Source organism: Stylophora pistillata, chromosome 10 (assembly GCF_964205215.1).
Source record: "Stylophora pistillata chromosome 10, jaStyPist1.2, whole genome shotgun sequence".
Taxonomy (NCBI): Eukaryota; Metazoa; Cnidaria; class Anthozoa; order Scleractinia; family Pocilloporidae; genus Stylophora; species Stylophora pistillata.
In genome coordinates, this window is record NC_142528.1 from 11,070,094 (window position 1) to 11,088,550 (window position 18,457).

The 18,457-nt window shown below is 40.4% G+C and overlaps 1 protein-coding gene across 1 annotated transcript in view; it reads left to right on the plus strand.

Moving 5' to 3' along the window:
• The window catches only part of LOC111321599 (uncharacterized), a 42,527-nt gene that overhangs the window by 9,521 nt on the left and 14,549 nt on the right, over positions 1-18,457 (plus strand). The window contains exons 3-18 of the mRNA XM_022924534.2: positions 602-888; positions 1,053-1,206; positions 2,075-2,385; positions 2,678-2,777; positions 3,379-3,534; positions 5,183-5,515; positions 5,938-6,221; positions 6,564-6,717; positions 7,092-7,402; positions 7,767-7,866; positions 8,703-9,380; positions 10,046-10,408; positions 11,995-12,717; positions 13,213-13,370; positions 14,121-15,928; positions 17,242-17,471. Of these exons, the coding sequence (XP_022780269.2) occupies positions 602-888; positions 1,053-1,206; positions 2,075-2,385; positions 2,678-2,777; positions 3,379-3,534; positions 5,183-5,515; positions 5,938-6,221; positions 6,564-6,717; positions 7,092-7,402; positions 7,767-7,866; positions 8,703-9,380; positions 10,046-10,408; positions 11,995-12,717; positions 13,213-13,370; positions 14,121-15,928; positions 17,242-17,471 (6,150 nt within the window). The remainder of the gene's footprint in view (positions 1-601; positions 889-1,052; positions 1,207-2,074; positions 2,386-2,677; positions 2,778-3,378; positions 3,535-5,182; positions 5,516-5,937; positions 6,222-6,563; positions 6,718-7,091; positions 7,403-7,766; positions 7,867-8,702; positions 9,381-10,045; positions 10,409-11,994; positions 12,718-13,212; positions 13,371-14,120; positions 15,929-17,241; positions 17,472-18,457) is intronic.

An 18,457-nucleotide genomic window follows, 5' to 3' on the forward strand; every position in this document is an offset into this window, starting at 1 on the left:
ATATACTCTAATCCTATTCAGTGATAACAAGTATATACACCGAATGCAAATATGGCGTCCAATTTGAGTTGCCATTGTTCTGGACTGACTACCTCTCACACATGTAATAATCCTTTTGTATTTCCACGTGAAGACGAGGCTAGTCAGTCCAGAACAATGGCAATTCAAATTAGACGCCATATTTGCATTCGGTGTAGAGGACACGTGTGTCTGAGATGTTCGCCTGAATGAATGCTCGCTTTCGTTTACTTTTATTTCAATTAACATCGATTTTTAAGAAAAGGACTAGCATATTTAAATAGCACAACACGTTGTATGCAAATTCAGTAAAGCATACACACTCATGCGGTGTGTTCGGCGGAAAACCTGATTAAAGAGTCTCCGGCAACGTACTACACTAAGGATACTCTTAAACAGCTCTTGTCTTACCTAAGAGTCGCTAGGCATCATGAAAAACGGATCAACTTGACTCAAGAACAGACTTTATTTACCTAAAATTTGGAGAAGATATTCGAGCAACTGTCAGACTATTTAGTTTCATCAATTCATATTTCTTTCAAGAGAATCCAAATTTTTATGTTTCATTCTCCCTTTTCTATAGATTCTACAACTTGTACTACGTTCAATGTGGCGTCCCAGAAGTATGGAGGCAGTTGTTTGAATCAGTCTTCGAGCTGGGGAGCCTTACCTAGTTGTCAACATGTTCTTGATGGAGACACAAACGTTGGCTGGAACTTGTTGTCCAAGAATGAGAGCGTCAACTCTTCTTTCACAATCTGTTTTCACTCAACCTTCGTCATTAACAAGCTACGAATAAGTCAAAACGCAAGTACAAATCAACAAATTCAGGAAATGTTGTTGGAGTTTAGTGACAGTACTCTGGAAAAGGTATATCAATTAATCGACCAGTTGTGTTTTTTTTGCTTTTATTTGAGAATTCAAAATAATTCAGTTTCCCACGATCGTGAGGAAAGTTTTTAATGCATCTTCCCTCAGATGAAGCCAATGTAGATACAAAGCACTTAGATTTGTTTTTGAATTGTGTTTTGCAGATTACGCTGAAGGAGAATCGGTCTGATTTTGAAGAGTTTTTCTTCACGTCTCGCCGGGCATCTTGGGTCAAGTTTACAATTACAGAGGTAAATTGCGGTAGCGGTGGGGTCGGGATACAAGAAATTGAAATCTACGATGAAAAGTGTGATCACAGTAAGTACCGAAATAACTTATAAATTTCAATATAGAAAGCAAAGTAAGACATGCAGGATCATGTGGTAACACATGAGATTGAGAGGAAACAACTCAAATTGTTTCAAAGGGTTTATGGGGAATTCACCGCCCCCCCCTCCGCCGCTTTTGCTTATACTACCCCTGACGTAAAACAACTTTGCCCCCACCTTTCTTGATTTGAAGAGGGGGGAAGGGGGAACAGCGAACTGATAAAGGTGGTAGGAGGAACTAAGTTTACGTCAGGGGGCGATCTCGCAAAGGTGACTGGGGGCGAATGACAGGTGGACGTGTACGAGCTACCTTGCGATATTTTGAGCCTTTGGCTGCGACGTGCAAAATTTTCTTCAGAAAAATTTTCTTCACGAAAACATCAACCGAAAAGTATCTGTTTGGTTGAATGGAAAACAACAGAAATGGAATAAACCGGAAGAAAATTAACGAAGATGGCTAAAGATGAATAAGATTGACGCGAATGTGAGATGGACGACTTGGAAACTGTAGGGATAAGATCTTATCGATACGGAAATCGTGACGTAACTCCTTAAACTTCCGAATGGTTGATCCATTATTGGACGAAATGACGTTGTAAATCGATGTTCTTTTCACTTCTGTTCACAAGAATGATATTTATTTTAAATTGGCCTTTAACAATAATAAGAATTTTGACGAGCTGGTCCTGACAAAAACGAAAACGAACAGATCCTAATGAAAGCGAAATCGAGTTTTAACTTAAAAATCTTTACAACGTAATATTCTTAAATGTCTGCCATGTGCACGAAGGGTTTTGTCCCAAATGAGCTCGAAAAATTCTGACCAGGTTGTGCCTTTTGTTCAAATTCTCTTTCAGAAACATTCTGTGACACTATACAACTTTCGGACCATAGTCGATCGAGTCACTACCGCTTACAAAGTAATCAGTTCCCACTTATGATTGAAGCTGAAGACGATGTTTTGGTGCTTCTCACAAGTGACTCGCGAGGCGATGACTATCATTACAAGATTGAGATCGGTTCAAACGGGAGTATCGCTTTGAGTAACAAGACCAACGAATGTGAACAACGGTTCAAATCGAACGTTACTTTGTTGAAAGCTAACGAAACACGGCTATTCTGGCTGGATATACAAACGGACCGACTGGTTTTTGGTTCCGGAGAACAGGTAAAGTAAAATACTGAGTCTACCAGAGCCTTTTCTGAACAGTCAGTATGTGGAGACGAGCGAAAGAGCGGATGAGCAAGAGAAAAAAGAGACTGGGAGAAAAACACTCATTCCCAGACCTTCAGCCGATTTTCTCTCGCTCACTATTCTCTCGTCTTCACTGACCTAGAGAATGGGTAGTCGATAATTCCCTGTCGGTAGAAACAAACAGAACAGAAAAAAACACACACAAAAAAAAAACGGCAAATATTCTTTGTTTATTAACAGCCCTCTTCTCTTTTGCTTCATATAGATTTACTTATTCTGGAGAGAAGCAAAACCGATCAAAATCAAGTACGCTGTATTTAACACAACGACTTCCCCAGCTTCGTTTCAGATTTGTCCACTCATGGGTTAGTATTGAAATTAAATGACAGTTGTGGGAAAGTTAAAAGTTACGGATCCTTGTAATAGCTCCTTTGGAAAAGCACTAGATTTCGTCAACTCAACGATTCTGCTCTAAGTTACTACTCTGATACCGAAACGGAACTCGTTTATTAATTAGTGTCGAGTGCGTGACAGTTGCGATTTCGCTTATAACGTCGATAGTAGTGAAAGTGGATGATCTGCTTTGCTGAGTAAAAAGGGTTGGGGTGCCAAAAAAATGTTAACTGACTTCTCCGTTGAATCGATCAAGTCTCTGTTTCAATAATTTACAAACATTATTGACGGCGCTCACTATAGTTGACAACTATTCGCCGAATGGAAGTGATTAGTAATTTTAGTACATAGTATTAAAAAAGTGACATGATATAGTACAAAAAGATAATAGTTTTAACCCACTTATTCCTGCAACTATTACAATATTTTCAGGCGCAAATCACACGTGAGTTTCTTGGAGGTGAATACCATATTATTTTCGGAGTTTGAGTAGCCAATCAGAGCGCGCCTACAACGCTATACGCTGTTTTAGTATATGCTAAACTATTCTAACTATCAATTATCTGCCTTCAGGAGTCGTTAAACGCCTCAATATCACCGTTAAATCTGAATCAAGTCAGACACCTGATAGGAATTTGCCGAATGGTGTGGCTTTCATTTGGGTTAATAACGAGAACTATGCGCCACAGAGCAAAGGGTACAACGTTGCAGTTTTTGACGCCCTCACAGGTTGGTGCAAAGTATTTATCAGTCGTGGACTGTATATATATCTTATTTGACGTTTTATTGTGTAATATCGCTGAGTATATTTACGAGGTGTGCCGTATTTTGACGAGCTCGCAGGGCGACTCAAAATACAAACGAGTAAAACTACTCAGCGATACTACACAACCAAACGTCTAATAAGTTATTTATTATCCAACACGCCAAATTTTTTTTCAGTGTACGATTTTTTAGTCGAGCAAGGCGCCACGAAGGTTTTGCAACCACGTTTTTGATGTTAAGATCGTTTGTTGTCACGAACAACTGGCTTCGTTTGAAGCAGCAACGTGTCGCTTGACCTATTTTGGCGGGCTTTCACGTTTAATGGTTGGCGACACACGGCTCTTGAGATTCAGTTACCTTAAGAAAAGGGAAGGTTGCCTGTGATAAAATCGTGATTTTAAGGTCAAAACTCAGTCACTAAACGTTTACTGCGTCTCACAAAACTGATAATTGAAACACTTATTTTGTCAAATCAATTTTGAAGAACGGGTTCCCGTCACTTTGCACCCGAACCATTTGCCATAATGGCTATGAATTGTATCAGTCATCTAGTTGAGAATATGTTAAACAGGAAATGATTCAAATGCTGGAAAGTTATAGACGAACGATCGACGTTTCGACCATATCACGCGGCCTTCATCAGGAACTGTCGAGTCAGCCTAGGTCACACGAGCGTCAGGTGATAGCTGACTCGGCACGTCCAGTAACGCACGGTTCCACGTGTGCGATAGTACAAACTGCAACCCTCCTTTCTTATTAAGATAAGGGTCCTCCACCCTCTCCCAAAGAGCTTCTTTGATGCCACGTCTGACCCAGTCTTCCTCCTTGTCCAAGATCTTAAGATCGCTTAGACCAAAGGAGTGTTCCGAGCTTCGTAAATGGTTAGAGATAGTTGAATTCTGTGTCTCGATGGTACTGGTCCATTTGTGCTGTCCCATTCTCGAGCCCAGTGCCTGTTTGGTCTCTCCGACATAGGTTTCACTGCAGTTCTCATCACCACACTTTATACCGTAAACCACATGTGAGATTTTATCTTTGCGGGGCTTATCCTTTAAGGTTTACGGGATAAAGTGTGGTGATGAGAACTGCTGTGAAACCTATGTTGGAGAGACCAAACAGGCACTGGGCTCGACAATGGGACAGCACAAAAGGCCCAGTACCATCGAGGCACAGAATTCAGCCGTCTCTAACCATTTACGAATTAAGCTCGGGACACTCCTTTGGTCTAAGCGATCTTAAGATCTTGGACAAGGAGGAAGACTGGGTCAGAAGTGGCATCAAAGAAGCTGTTTGGGAGAGGGTAGAGGAGCCTTCTCTTAATTAAAAAGGAGGGTTGCGGTTTCTGCTATCGCACACGTGGGACCGTGCGTTACGGCACGTGTCAAGTAAGCTATCACGTGAAACTCGCGTGACCAAGGCTGACTCGGCAGTTTCCTGATGAAGGCCGTGTGATATGGCCGAAACGGCGATCGTTCGCCTATAATTTTCCAGTATTTGAATTATTTTCTGTTTACCTTTGCCATAGTGTGATGTCTTTTAATGTGCACGGAATCTTGATGGTGGATACCAAAAGAATTATGGATAGGCTTAGTTTCTCTGTTTTATCGTGCAGGTCGTGTCCTCACTTCAGCTGCTTTCGACTGCGCGGAAAGCCAGAAAGAGTGCGACAAGCTGGGTACGTTCCTGAAGGACCTACCTCAAAATGTTATAGTTTTACTGGCAGTACAGGACTCTGCAGTGGGCTCTTATACTCTTCCAACGAGCGACCTGATCGGCATTGGTGCACAAAAAGCCAGACGCGTTGTTGGGCAAACGTCTCACGCTGTTATTGGATATAAAGGATGGAGAGGCGTGACGTGGATAAAGGAAGATTTTAAACAGAACGGTGAAGAACCAGCTGAAGTGTCATCCAGCATTCCAATCAGCTTTCTGTACCTACCGGAGGGTAAAAAAATACTTTGTTAATTCAGGGAGGGGCAGGAGCTTTTATTGTTTTTTTTTTTCCTGTTTTAATGCGAATCTATTATGTACTCGGTAGTTTAATTTTTTTCCTCTTTAGGGACCGGTCGTGATTTATTGCGGGAGGAGGGATTCTCCTTAGGGCTCTGTAATATACTTATGATCCAACTTCACTGGCAGTTAATTGGCAGTAAATTTGTGTTGCCTTTTCTTTATACTCTCTTCATAGACGACTGATCCTCCTTCCATTCCTCTTGAAAACCACGTGAGCCTTCGTCCCCCCCACAGAAAATCGTCAAAAGGACTGGTCCCTTATTCTACCTCTTTCGACCTGAGCAACATGGATAGTTTTAATTTGTTATCTCCCTCACTTTTCTGTCGCTTAAGCTTCTTATTCACTCCCCTCAGATTCTACAGCTTGTACTCCGTTCAATGTGGCGTCACAGAAGTATGGAGGCAGCTGTTTGAATCAGTCTTCGAGTAACGGAGCTTCGAATGGCTGCGAAAAAGTCCTTGATGAGAGCACGGCTTTTGGCTGGGAGTCGTCCACGAATGAGAGCGTCAACTCTTTTTTAGAGATCGGCTTTCATTCCACTTTCACCATCAACAAGTTGCGAATTATGCAAAAAACGACTCCTGGACGAAGGATCCACAAAATTCTGCTGGAGTTTAGCGACCATTCGCTAGAGGATGTAAGGAACTATTTCTTTGATAAGCTGGGGCGTTATACGGGATGTTAACAAATCTGATCGCATTACAGGGGATTCAAATTCATATTTAGGACAAATGCCTAAAATGGATTTTAAAGTTTGATTTTCCGATCTTTATCCACAGTTTTCACATTCATTCGCATTGATAAGTTTCCATAACGTGCCCACGATGTGGCTGTAGCGGGCTTGAACCAAACTTTGCTCAAAAAGACGAAAATCTGTTTTAAATGGGGACCAACCTATGTTATTTTGTAACCTGCATATTTATACAAATAAATAAGATATTCTCCTTTGTTTACCTTTTTTTGTAATTGTATATTGCAGATTACTCTTGCGGAAAACTCATTGGATTTTGAGGAGTTTACCTTCTTTTTTCGCAAAGCAGATTGGGTTAAGTTCACAATAATGGAGGTGTATAATGGCAGTGGGGGAGTCGGAATACAGGAAATTGAATTCTACAATGGAATGTGCAAACAAAGTAAGTTGATAAAGAAAGTTTGCCGTTACTGAATAAGGAGCAAACAAGGTAAATTGTTAAAAGTAATCAGACTTTCCGGGAGGAATACAGGGGTGAAGAGGTAAACAAAAACAAAAAATAAATAAATAAAAAATAAAAATAAAAGAGAAACGAGCGAACTGCAAAGCTACTGATTGGATGAATTACTGCAAAACCCAAAATTATTTCATGACTGAATAACTTACTGGCTTATTCACTGACTACTCGTCAGTTAAAGCAGATGGTCATTCTCTTGTCTTTTATTGATAAACCAAACCTAGTTTAAAGGAACTTCCTTTGCTTACAACCAGGGCAGGCCTTCAAGAAATCCTGTAATTTTCTTTGTACTACTTTAGACACAATTTGTGACGTCCTTCAGCTCCAAAGCGACAGTAAATCGGTTCCCTACCGCCTACACTCCACCCGGTTTCCGCTGATGATCAACTCAAGAGATAATGTCTCGGTTTTACTCACAACTACGTCGCGTGTCAACAGCCCGCTGTATAACATTGAAATTGTCGCCAATGGGGATATAATCTTGAAAATTAATGACGACGAGATTAAACAAGTGATGAGATCCAACGTTACTCTGTTGAAAGAAAACGAAACACGGCTGTTCTGGGTGGAGATGCTTACGGATCAATTGGTGTTTGGTTCTGGAGAAAAAGTATGATAAGTTCTGTTATAAACTGCTTGCGCTAGTTAAGTGACTAGGTGTGTTTAATAATACTTCGCTGAAGCTCGTTGCCGTTTTTTTCCGCAGTTTCTTACAACATTTCAACAGCTTATCTACAAAAGATTTATTGTTCTTTGAAACCTAAAATTTCTCTCCTCATTTTCATAAAAATATCCCCTACCCAAAACAAAAGACAAACGAACACTCTACGTCACAGTATCAAGCTTTGCAAAATTAAATGTACCCTGAGGGACGCTGGCTTTGCAATATGAAGCATTGGCGACAAATGTTTGGGGCACCATATTTCTTTAGAAATCTCGTATCATTAACTGAAAACAAAAACTGGTCATTATAGATTTACCTGTTCTGGAGAGATGCGAAACCAATCAAGACCAAGTATGCTTCTTTTTCCACAACGAGTTCATCCGCGGTGATCCATGTCTGTGCACGTTTAGGTAAGTAAATTTATTTTTGTAACATTCAGAGACGGTTACGTAAATCATTAATGTTTATCATTGAGAGCTTACAGCGCCCCTGTACGACTACTTTTATAATAATTTACAATAATTCTAACTGGATCCAACATTGAAAATCAGTGCTTACGACCAAAGGAAAAAAAGGTTACAAATAATTCATATTGTATTTCTTCTTCGTTTCCCTGTACTCTGACCGGTAACACTTGTCACACTGTACTCTGACCGGTAACACTTGTCACACTGTACTCTGACCGGTAACACTTGTCACACTGTACTCTGACCGGTAACACTTGTCACACTGTACTCTGACCGGTAACACTTGTCACACTGTACTCTGACCGGTAACACTTGTCACACTGTACTCTGACCGGTAACACTTGTCACACTGTACTCTGACCGGTAACACTTGTCACACTGTACTCTGACCGGTAACACTTGTCACACTGTACTCTGACCGGTAACACTTGTCACACTGTACTCTGACCGGTAACACTTGTCACACTGTACTCTGACCGGTAACACTTGTCACACTGTACTCTGACCGGTAACACTTGTCACACTGTACTCTGACCAGTAACACTTGTCACACTGAAAGACTGCAAAGAAAGCGAAGACTTTGCCACTACAAAAGCATCACTTCGAATACATGGCAACTAATATCATAGGGGAACGCTGAGATACCTTAAGCGAGTTCAAGAGAAGGGATTCTTTCACGACTCCTTGCGAGTGTTGATTACGGTGGGCGCTCATTTGTCTGTGCTCCTGGTGTGCTAAGCAAGCAACATTCCACGATGTTTACTTAACGTATTTTTCAGATCATTGCTACAAAGATACTGCTCACTATTGGCCACTGGACAAGTCCGTAGTTTATCAACAAGATGTGAAAGGAGACGGATCTCTGGTGGGAAAGATACATGGTCCGTGGACCATACATCACATACCCGCTAACCTAAACTTCACACCGCTGGCGCTTTCCCTCTCTGGCTCGCATTCTTGGGTTGATCTTCGTTCCGTAGAAAAGAGCGAACAAAGCTGTATTTTCAGCTCTTCGCATTGTAATAACGGGATTTCTGTAAGCTTTAAAGCATATCTTTCTACAAACGGAATCGGTTACATTTTGTCTTCAGGCGGGAAAAACTCAAATGGTTTTTCTATTTACCATGACGATGGTGTCATGCATTTTAATGTGCGAGATGGGCAGAATATCTGGCAGGTTCAGGGATCTTATGAAAGTAATGCATGGCACACATTTGCAATGAGCTGGAGTCACGCAGACGGTTTAACCGCGGTCATTGGCGGAGATTCGACCAGTGTCTTGCGTGACACAGGTGGAAAGACTGTCACGTTAACGCAAGCCTCGCACTCTTCATTAATAATAGGTCGCTCTACGAACATGGACGGTGGAGTCCATGCAGATATTGTGCTAAGAGATGTAGCAATATGGGAAGAGGCAATTGCTCAAGAAAGGATGTCAGCACTGTTCGTCTGTAACGGTGAGCGTTGTAACGCATAACCTACCTTTATTCTACAAAATGCAAATTTTTCTTATCCATTTTTGTCAAATGTAATATTTGGAGCTTGACCAAACCAAAACTTGGACCATATGCTCGTCATCTCTCATTGTCAACTGCACATGTTATGACAGTCCCTAAATACATGGGGTCTGGACCCTAATATTACATCAAGCAACCTCGCCTGAAAGAGTTGGGGTCCAACAAAACTTGTAAAATGATCTTAAAATGACGAGATAGAGCATATATTTCTTTTCCGGATGAGACTTCAATTTAGTCCAGTTATCTCGAATCTTGGAGAACTTAGAACGGTTACGTGTCTTTGACACCTTGTTGGTTACACAGACACTAATGCGGAATATGATTTCCACAGATAACTGGAAAGAACCCGAGATTCGGGATAACCGCGGGTGGGGATCTTTATGGATATTTATGGGAAATGGCTGGGAAATGCTATTTGCGGTTTACCTAACTCAGAACCGCCGAGAAAACCCATTTGCAAACAAGGTGGTTTAAAAAGGCGAGACAAAGATGTGTTGTGAGGGAATAACAGTTTAACACTCAGGGAAGCGCGTTTCTAAGCGCGCCAAACGTAAACTTCTGTTTGATTTCTTTTCCTTTTTTTTTTTTTTTTTCTTTAATCGAAGATCTCGAAAGTTGCAATCCAGGATGGCAGTATTTCGATGGTTCTTGCTACAAGGTCATGGTTGAACAGCTCGATTTCAGTACAGCTCTCGAATCGTGCCGAAACGGAGGAGGGGAATTGGTAAAGATTTCTTCAGAAGAGGAAAACAATTACGTTAAAGCTATCGCAAACAATGCACAGCCGTGGATCGGACTAGAGAAGAAAACAGCCGATGGCAGTTTCAGTTGGACAGACGGCTCAGGACTCTTCTTTAACGAGTTGGATGGCTCGGAAGACGCGAATCTCTATTGTGTGAGGATGAAAGACGATGGAAAATGGACAGTTACTTCTTGTTCCTCGACACACATATCCATTTGCGAACAAAGTAAGTTAAAGAAGTATAAGGCTAAAAAAATTCTCAGTGTGAAAATAATTTTTGAATCATGAGAAAGCAGGGTTTTAAGAGCGCCCAAGCTGGTGATCAGACGCCTGCGCTGAATGATCAGTATGGGCAAAAAGAAGTACTTCACCGTCACCGATAGGGAAATCGTATTTGTTGCATGAGGTAATTTCCAGTTGAAGAGATCTTGGATTGTGATTTCCGACAAGTTAAAGAAGTTAAACCTCAATTTTGAAAACAGTATGGGGATATCCAACTCGTTTATACCACCTTGTATATACGCAGTACCTAATAAATATTCACCAAAAGTTAAGGGAATAGTAGCCAATCAACGCGTGCGAAAAGCACTTTTCACTTGTGTGGTATGTAGTAATCCTCAATTATTCGTAATAAAATCGCAATGATTACAACTGCGAGTTCTTGCTAAATCCACGTCAATCGTTTCTCATTGGGCACTGCCAATTGACTTTCATTCAGAAATGAGAAAGTTATTTTTCGATTTAGAAACAAGAAAAAATAATGAGTCACTAAGGTAAAGGGTAAATAACGGTCTGCCTTGCTGGGAAGCCTCAGCCACCAAGAGAAAGCCTGCCACTTTGAAATTTTCCCGCGCTTATCACGATTGAAAGTGTGCGTGGTAAGGAGGCGATAGGTTGTTGGCGCAAAAAAATTATCGTAACCAACCTGGAAACCTGTTACAGAGGTTTACATGTATCTAATTCAGCCTCTTCTTCTTCAAGAGACGATAGAGTAGATAGCTAGATACAATAAAAATCCGCAAACAAGAACACCCATTTTCAGGGTTCAGGTTGATTGGGTTCTTATATATCGGGTATTTTAGGTGAAATCAGCCTGAAAGTGTTCTCAAGTGTTTTTAATTTTTTACTTCTAAAAAAATGTAAGGGATTTACTAAATATGATGAAATACATAACTTTGAGAGAAAATTAAACTTGAAACACACAACATTAGAAAATAAATTGCACAACCGAGCATATTTTTCACGTAATTATAAGACTTTTAATTCCAAATACAGTTGTTGTATATTTGCTATATACAGCAAGTGAAATTACTAGCATTTATACAGACATCTTAGTGCAATACCACAGTAAAGCTACAGACACTGTTTGTTCTATTAAACTGAAAAGGGAAGAGCTTTTATATATAAGAACAATTTTCAATTTTCAGGCAGAATGTGTTCTTATATATATGCTCCTTTTTTACCAAATTTCAGCTTGGGTGTTCTTAATCCACATGTTCTTGTCTGCGGTTTTTAGTGTAGATAGACACTTAAATATAAAATAAATTCAATAGTAAAATTCAGGGTAGTTCTGTCAGAAGCCTAAAAGTAGACTATCTTTTATCAATAGAAGCCCCAAGTTGTAATATATTCTGATTACGAAGACATGAAAAACATCTATAAAAGTATTTACAAAATACTTGATCTAGTTATAATGCGATTGTTTCATGCAACCGAAGATACCTTTTGTGTTAGAATGGATACGGTAAGAATGTCATAAGGTGTTTTTTTAGCACTGATTCGGTAACTGTTTATCTTGATTCCTTATTGCAGTTCCTTGGAATTACTTGGGTTGCTATGAAGACAGCACCTTTTCGCCAAGGTTTGTTTTCAACCCGGGTGATTACCGAGGTAGCAGAATCACCACTGGTCTCTGCATGCACTCTTGCGGCACTCTCAACTTCACGTATGCGGCCTTGAGGGGTGGCAACATATGTCTGTGTTCCAATTCTACGGCAAACGTAACAGAACGTCCTCGAGATCTGTGCCTGTCTGCCTGCCTTGGCGCTGGAAATCTTAAGTGCGGTGGAGGATCATACCTGTCCGTTTACAAGTCTGTCCAAGTGCAACCTCTAAACTTAGAACTGTCATCAGATTCTTCCGCTGTGGTTCTCAAAGCGTTCAACTTCAAAATGAAACCCTCTCTCTCAGAGGACCAAATTGTCGAGTCTTTCAAAATAATCGTGGGAGATGGTGTGGAGTTTCTGAATCATAATGAGACAAAATCTGAGGCTACCCTATTATTCATTCACCCGGGAAACTACACGGTTAGAGTGAAAGCAAATGTAAAACATACAAAAACTGGTCATCACTTAGCGGTGGAATCTTCTATGACTGAGCTAGCAGTGTCTAATATTACGGATATCGAGTTCATCTGTCCTGCGGTATATCCTGTGAAATTTACGTTCAGTTGCTCTCTGCAATTTCACCAAGGAAGAAACGTGAATGCCACTATAGAGTTTGAAGAAGTAGAATATAATTCTGGTTTTATTCCCGGTAAGTTTTGCGACACTGATAATTTTGTTAATTTCAATAACTGTTAAGAGACTGTATTACATATGTCTTTGAGTCAGTCGCTCAATCAGTCAACCAGTCTGTCAGTCTGTCACTCAGTTAGGCGGACAGGCAGTCAGTCACTCACTTAACCGGGCAAACTGACGGAAGAAAGTCAGATAGTCGGTTAGTCAGACAGATAGGCAGTTAGACAGTCAGTCCGTCAGTGAGTCAGTGAGTCAGTCATTCAGGCAGGCAGTCTGTCAGTCAGTTATGCAGACAGTCAGTCAGTTAGTCAGTCATTGAGGCAGGCAGTCAGTCAGTCAGTTGGGCAGACAGGCAGGCAGGCAGTCACTCAGTTAGGCAGGAGGAAAAATCAGATAGTCTGTCAGATAGACAGAGAGAACGTCTTTTGGGCAGTCGGTCATGCGTGCCGGTAAGCGGACAGGAAGTGGACAGTGATTTGTTTTCTAACGCAATACTTTTTTAAATCCATAGATGCAATGATCATGACAGCGGGAATAATAGTTTCTGACCCAGGTGGCCAGGATACTTCTGACGGACTGTATTTGCTACCTACAACGGACGTCACAAATAAAGGGAAAGCCGTGGCTTTTAAAATGGAAGTCAGTCGGGAAGGCTTTCTAGAAATCAAGGTATTTATAGGTTGAAATTTTTTTGCCTGAGTATTCTAATTCTGTGTTTGAAGAAAAAGAATTCTTGCTAAAATCTAGTTTTATTTTTTGTTTTCCATTGGATTAAGACATCAATTCCCACAGTGACCAATAATAAAAAAACGTTTCTTTGAAGCAAAAAATTTTGAAAACTCCCCAATTTAAAGTAAAGCAAAGCTGTTGGCCTGAATGACTCAAAATATTGTTGATTCATGAGACATTAAAATCAACTATCTTTTACATATATTATTATATATGTATTTTTAAATTTATTTCCTCTTTTCGAAAGTATTACAAGGTTGTTACTATGTAATAAGTATTGATGATATAACAAAACTGGCCTGGGTACTAACCTCCCCACCCCCTCCCCCCTTCAGCTGTACCAATTCTTGACTAAAACCAGTTCAGTGATTTTGTTTTTCTTTTTTGAGTTCTCGTCTGGGTCGTAGAGCTGTGTATCTCTAGCTATCGATATGCTAATGATTTATTTTGCCTGGATTTGACACTAAATGTCAATTACACGAAGTACAGAATTATAAATATTTGTAACTTTGATTTGCAAAACGCACCAGATTTGGATTGTAGAATTGCATTTAATTGTTGCCAACACGTAAAGCTAATTTTTACAGTCCTAGAACTGCTTGAATACTCAAAAGTGTTGTTACTGTGAGCGTTTTCCATGGATTCGCGCGGTAATGACAGTATCTCCGTTTTTTTACTTGTGTGCCTTAGGTTTATCGTCCGAAGTGTTTAGATTCTAAGCAGCGCTACTGTCGAGCAAAAAGGATGTGTGTCTCCTCAGTTTTGTACAGCAACGTGTGCCCAGCAGGAGAAACGGATAACACGGTTGGTAATAAAAAATTCAGCTTTGCAGGAGCACAGTGTGTCAAGGAAGATGGTTCATTCAGCGAGAACAACACGACGGCCCAAGCAAACTTTGACTACGAAAATATCTCCAGTTGTATGATTCAAACAACCAGCGGCCATAAGGTTGTTTTAGTCGAGAGTTGCACTCGGCGACTTGAGGTTGACGAAGGCGATGTCATTGCCGTGCAATTTCCTTCTTCAAAGCCAGCTGCGGCGATTGAAACAAGTTTGTCTAGTATTTCTCTTTTTTATAACGAGTCGCTATCAAATGGCACCGAAGTTCTTCGTAGTAATCGCCGTCCTGCAACAGCTTCAAGTCCAACAGAGCTTCATCATGCGCCTATGATAGCCATTTTATACACCGCATTGTCTGGGAGAAGCTTTGATCATGTTTATCAGACATACGGAAATAAGTCAGTTTCTCTTACCGTTGAGAATTCCCACAGAAAGGTCAACTATACAGCACAGATTGTTGTCCAAGAACCGATAAAAGGACTCGAGTTAAGCTTGCCTGATGCTTTTGCGTTAGAAGAATCCGTTAACGTCACTACTAATGTAACTAGTGGTACTGATATAACGTACTACTGGCAATTCAGCGACGGTGTACATAACACAACGGTTTCTCCGTTTGTAACGCGGGTTTTTAAGAAAATTGGAGAAGTGGATATCTTCGTCTATGCGACAAACGATGTAAGCTCAGCAGCTGTTAGGTGCTCGGTCGATGTTCAGGAAAGAATCGATGGTTTCAAATTTAGGAACAATTCCCTTTTGCCCGTTGAATACGGAAAAACAGTCAGCATTTTCTGGCTTCTTCGTAAAGGATCTCACGTTAACTTTAACTTCAGCATCACATCCAAGAAGGATAGGTATTTTCGCAACGCCAAGACTGTTAATACAATTTTGTTCTCCATTTATAAAACAAATTTCAGCATCCCTGACTTGTACTTCATCACGATCGTTGCTGCAAATAAGGTGAACAATTTGACTCTCAGTGGTAACTTGAGTGTGGAGCAAAATCTTACCAGTATCGAAATGAATTTTACTCGCTTGGTGAAAACAAATCATGGTTTTGACTTCATCATGTTGCCCCACCAGGGAAACAGAACAGCAATATATACTTTGAATATTACTAGAGAGACTGACCCAACTAAAACCACTCAAAGAAGAACATCCGTGGATAGAAAGTACTCAGTCGTCTTGGGCGCTGAGAATGATAAAATTTCACGCTTTCCAAATGACTCAAACATAACAATAACATATGAGTTTAGTAATGCCGGAAAGTACTCAGTCGCCTTGAGCGCCGTGAATGATATCAGTTCACTCGCCCAAAACTACCCGAACATAACCGTTCAAGACGAGATAAAAGATTTCTTGTTCGATGATAATAACACAGAAATTATCATACAGAATTCGTCTGACAGGGTAAACATCAGTTGGTCGTTAGCTAAAGGGACCAATGTAAGCATTGTTGTTGACTACGGTGATGGTAACAAGACGCACCCTTGGGTCATCCCAAATGAGGACACACATCCTAATACAAAATATAGAAATACAACCACCTACGACTACAAGGAAGCTGGAAATTATACCATCAGTTTCAAAGCCAAGAATCTTGTGAGTGAAAAGCAATTAAACAAGGCAGTTTATGTTGATCCTTATGAACTCTACTTCAGGTGAGTATTTTAACTGGAGCGCAACCAATGACTCATACGACACCTGCTTGGCATGGATTTTATCTTAAAGGTTTATTTATCTTAAAGGTTTATACCTTTTCCAAAATAAACAATGAACCGATGTGGAAGCTAAGCAATAATGGAGAGGATGTGACCACCTTCCCCCCCCCCTTCCTCCTCTTTGTAAAAACAGTGATGCTATGAAAGATATGAACAACCTAACAGGAACCCCCCCCTGATTTTTGTTTCAGGCTTTTTTTTTCTGCAGTTGCTGAAATTGCCGCCCACTGGCAACGACTCTTCATCTGTAGGTCAAATGAACTTCATTTTATAAGAAACGTGAGGCGATATGCGTTCCCAAAGGGTGTAAGGAAGATTTTACAGGAAGGGGACAGGAAGGGGGGGGGGGAGTTCTTGCAAGCCTCTTAATGATATTTAGTCAGGTCATACCAGGCTGTTAATATTTTTATAGCATTACTGTTTTTACACAGAGGAAGAGGGGGGAGATGGTCACATCTCCTTGAGGACCCCCTAGCACCCTTATCTAAACCCTTAGTTCATCAAGGGTTGAAATTTTCCCAGTAATCCTGCACATCATTGTTCAAACAAATTTAAACTAGCTCTCTTTTTCTTCTTCGAATAACTATTCGGAGTTGAGCTGAAAAAGTCTTCGCCTTGATGCTTTGATACGCTGAGATTTAGACAGGGCTATACACCTACGCTCGTATTTTGATACTAAAAAGCGTGTAGAGAGGCACCTTTTCTGCTTTCGCCGGTTTGGAGGGGGGAGTGCTTCGGAGCAATTTTAATTGGACTCCTTACGAATCCCATAACTACGTCGTTTTAAGTTGCTTCACCTTATTCTGTAACTGGTACGCTGTGAACATGGCACATCTTTCTCAATCGATTAGATACAAAACTAAAACCAACCCGTCTTCGGCAGGCGCTTAGTTTTTCTTGAGATTTCATTGGCTCTTCGGGATATTTAGCTTTTTAAAGTTTGGCCGTTATGATAAGTTTGTTTTTAGATTTTACAGGCGACAACAAAATATAATTAAAACGAAAACTTAAAGTTTAGAGTCACTTTGGTACTCATTTCGATGTTGTTTATCTGGAGTGGGAGGGTAAATATCAGTATCTGCGCATTTGTGCGTCCGCCCCTCCTCTAACCCAACAACAGTCAACCGATTACAATTTAGGGTTAATGTTAGCTTAGGGGAGGGGTAGGTGAGCAGTTTCTCAGACAATGACATGAATCCGAATGAGGCATAAGTTTATAGAGCACAAGTTTGTTGTTCGTACAACTATTTCAGATGCGTGCAATGTAGAGAAGAAGGAAGCGAAAGTGTTGCTAATCCCTCCAGCAAATTAACATTCAAAGGATATGGAAAAGCGCGAGGAGGCAAACCGATCAACTTCAACTGGAAAGTAAAAAACTGTTCAAAAGACGGGAAAGATTGCGCAGTACCGATGGACTTAAAGGATTTTAACAGCACTCCTTTGGATTGGAAATATTTAGTAATAAAACCTGACAAACTTCAAGGTAACGTGCGAAACACAGCGTTACTAGTCGTAATAGCGTAACATAGTAAAAGTTACTCAAGTTTATTGTACCATTATAAGATGTAAATTTTGGTGATATAATGTCGCGTAACGTAGCGTGAGGTAAATTTACGATGACTTATCTTAGCTCTTTAAACTCCCAGAAGTGATTAACATGTTACTTCTCCCACTGATATCCATACATTATCTTTCAAGCAGGTAATGAGAATACCCAAACTTATCAGGTGGAAGTTTTTACCTTGATCCAACACCAAATTCTCGAAACTAATTTACAAGGAAATGTGAAGCGGCTAGAGGGGAGAATTTTAAAACAATCAGATCTTGGGAGTCAAAGGGTTGAGGGTTAAAAGTGATTCTCGCTATCACTAAAAATTGATTTGTCAATAGAGACTCGCGCACAGACTCAGACAAATGTCTAACTGGGAACATCATCATCATCGCTTGTTAAAACCGTTAAAGATCGAAGCAAACTGCCTGTAGAGTAATCATGGGTCAAGTGATCATTCCTCCAATTCAACCGAATTTCATACAAAAATCAAGATAGTTTATTTACCATACAATAATCGTGATCAGTTATTTTCTTTTACTCAGGAGAGTAGATTTAAGACAGGATTGAGTAATAGGAGGTACCTCACAGTGGTAGCACTATGTGACGCTATGTAACGCAATACACTCCACTGTCCTCCATTCATATGGATTTTCCTCATTGCAGTTAGAGAATTGAACTAGCTTGTCTGAGTCACGAGGGGAGGTCTGAAAACTCTTAAAGTCATTTGCACGCTGCGCTACTTAAGGTGGCTAGTACCAGTTTTGATCTTTTTGATGGTTTGAAACTTTGAAAGAATACAACAAAAAGACTGACCAAGGCCAGTTGAACACTTTTACAGGGTTGAATTATATAATCATTTGTTATTCAAAAATAGGTGTCATTTCGTCACCAGTAGTTTCCATGGCAACGCTATCAAA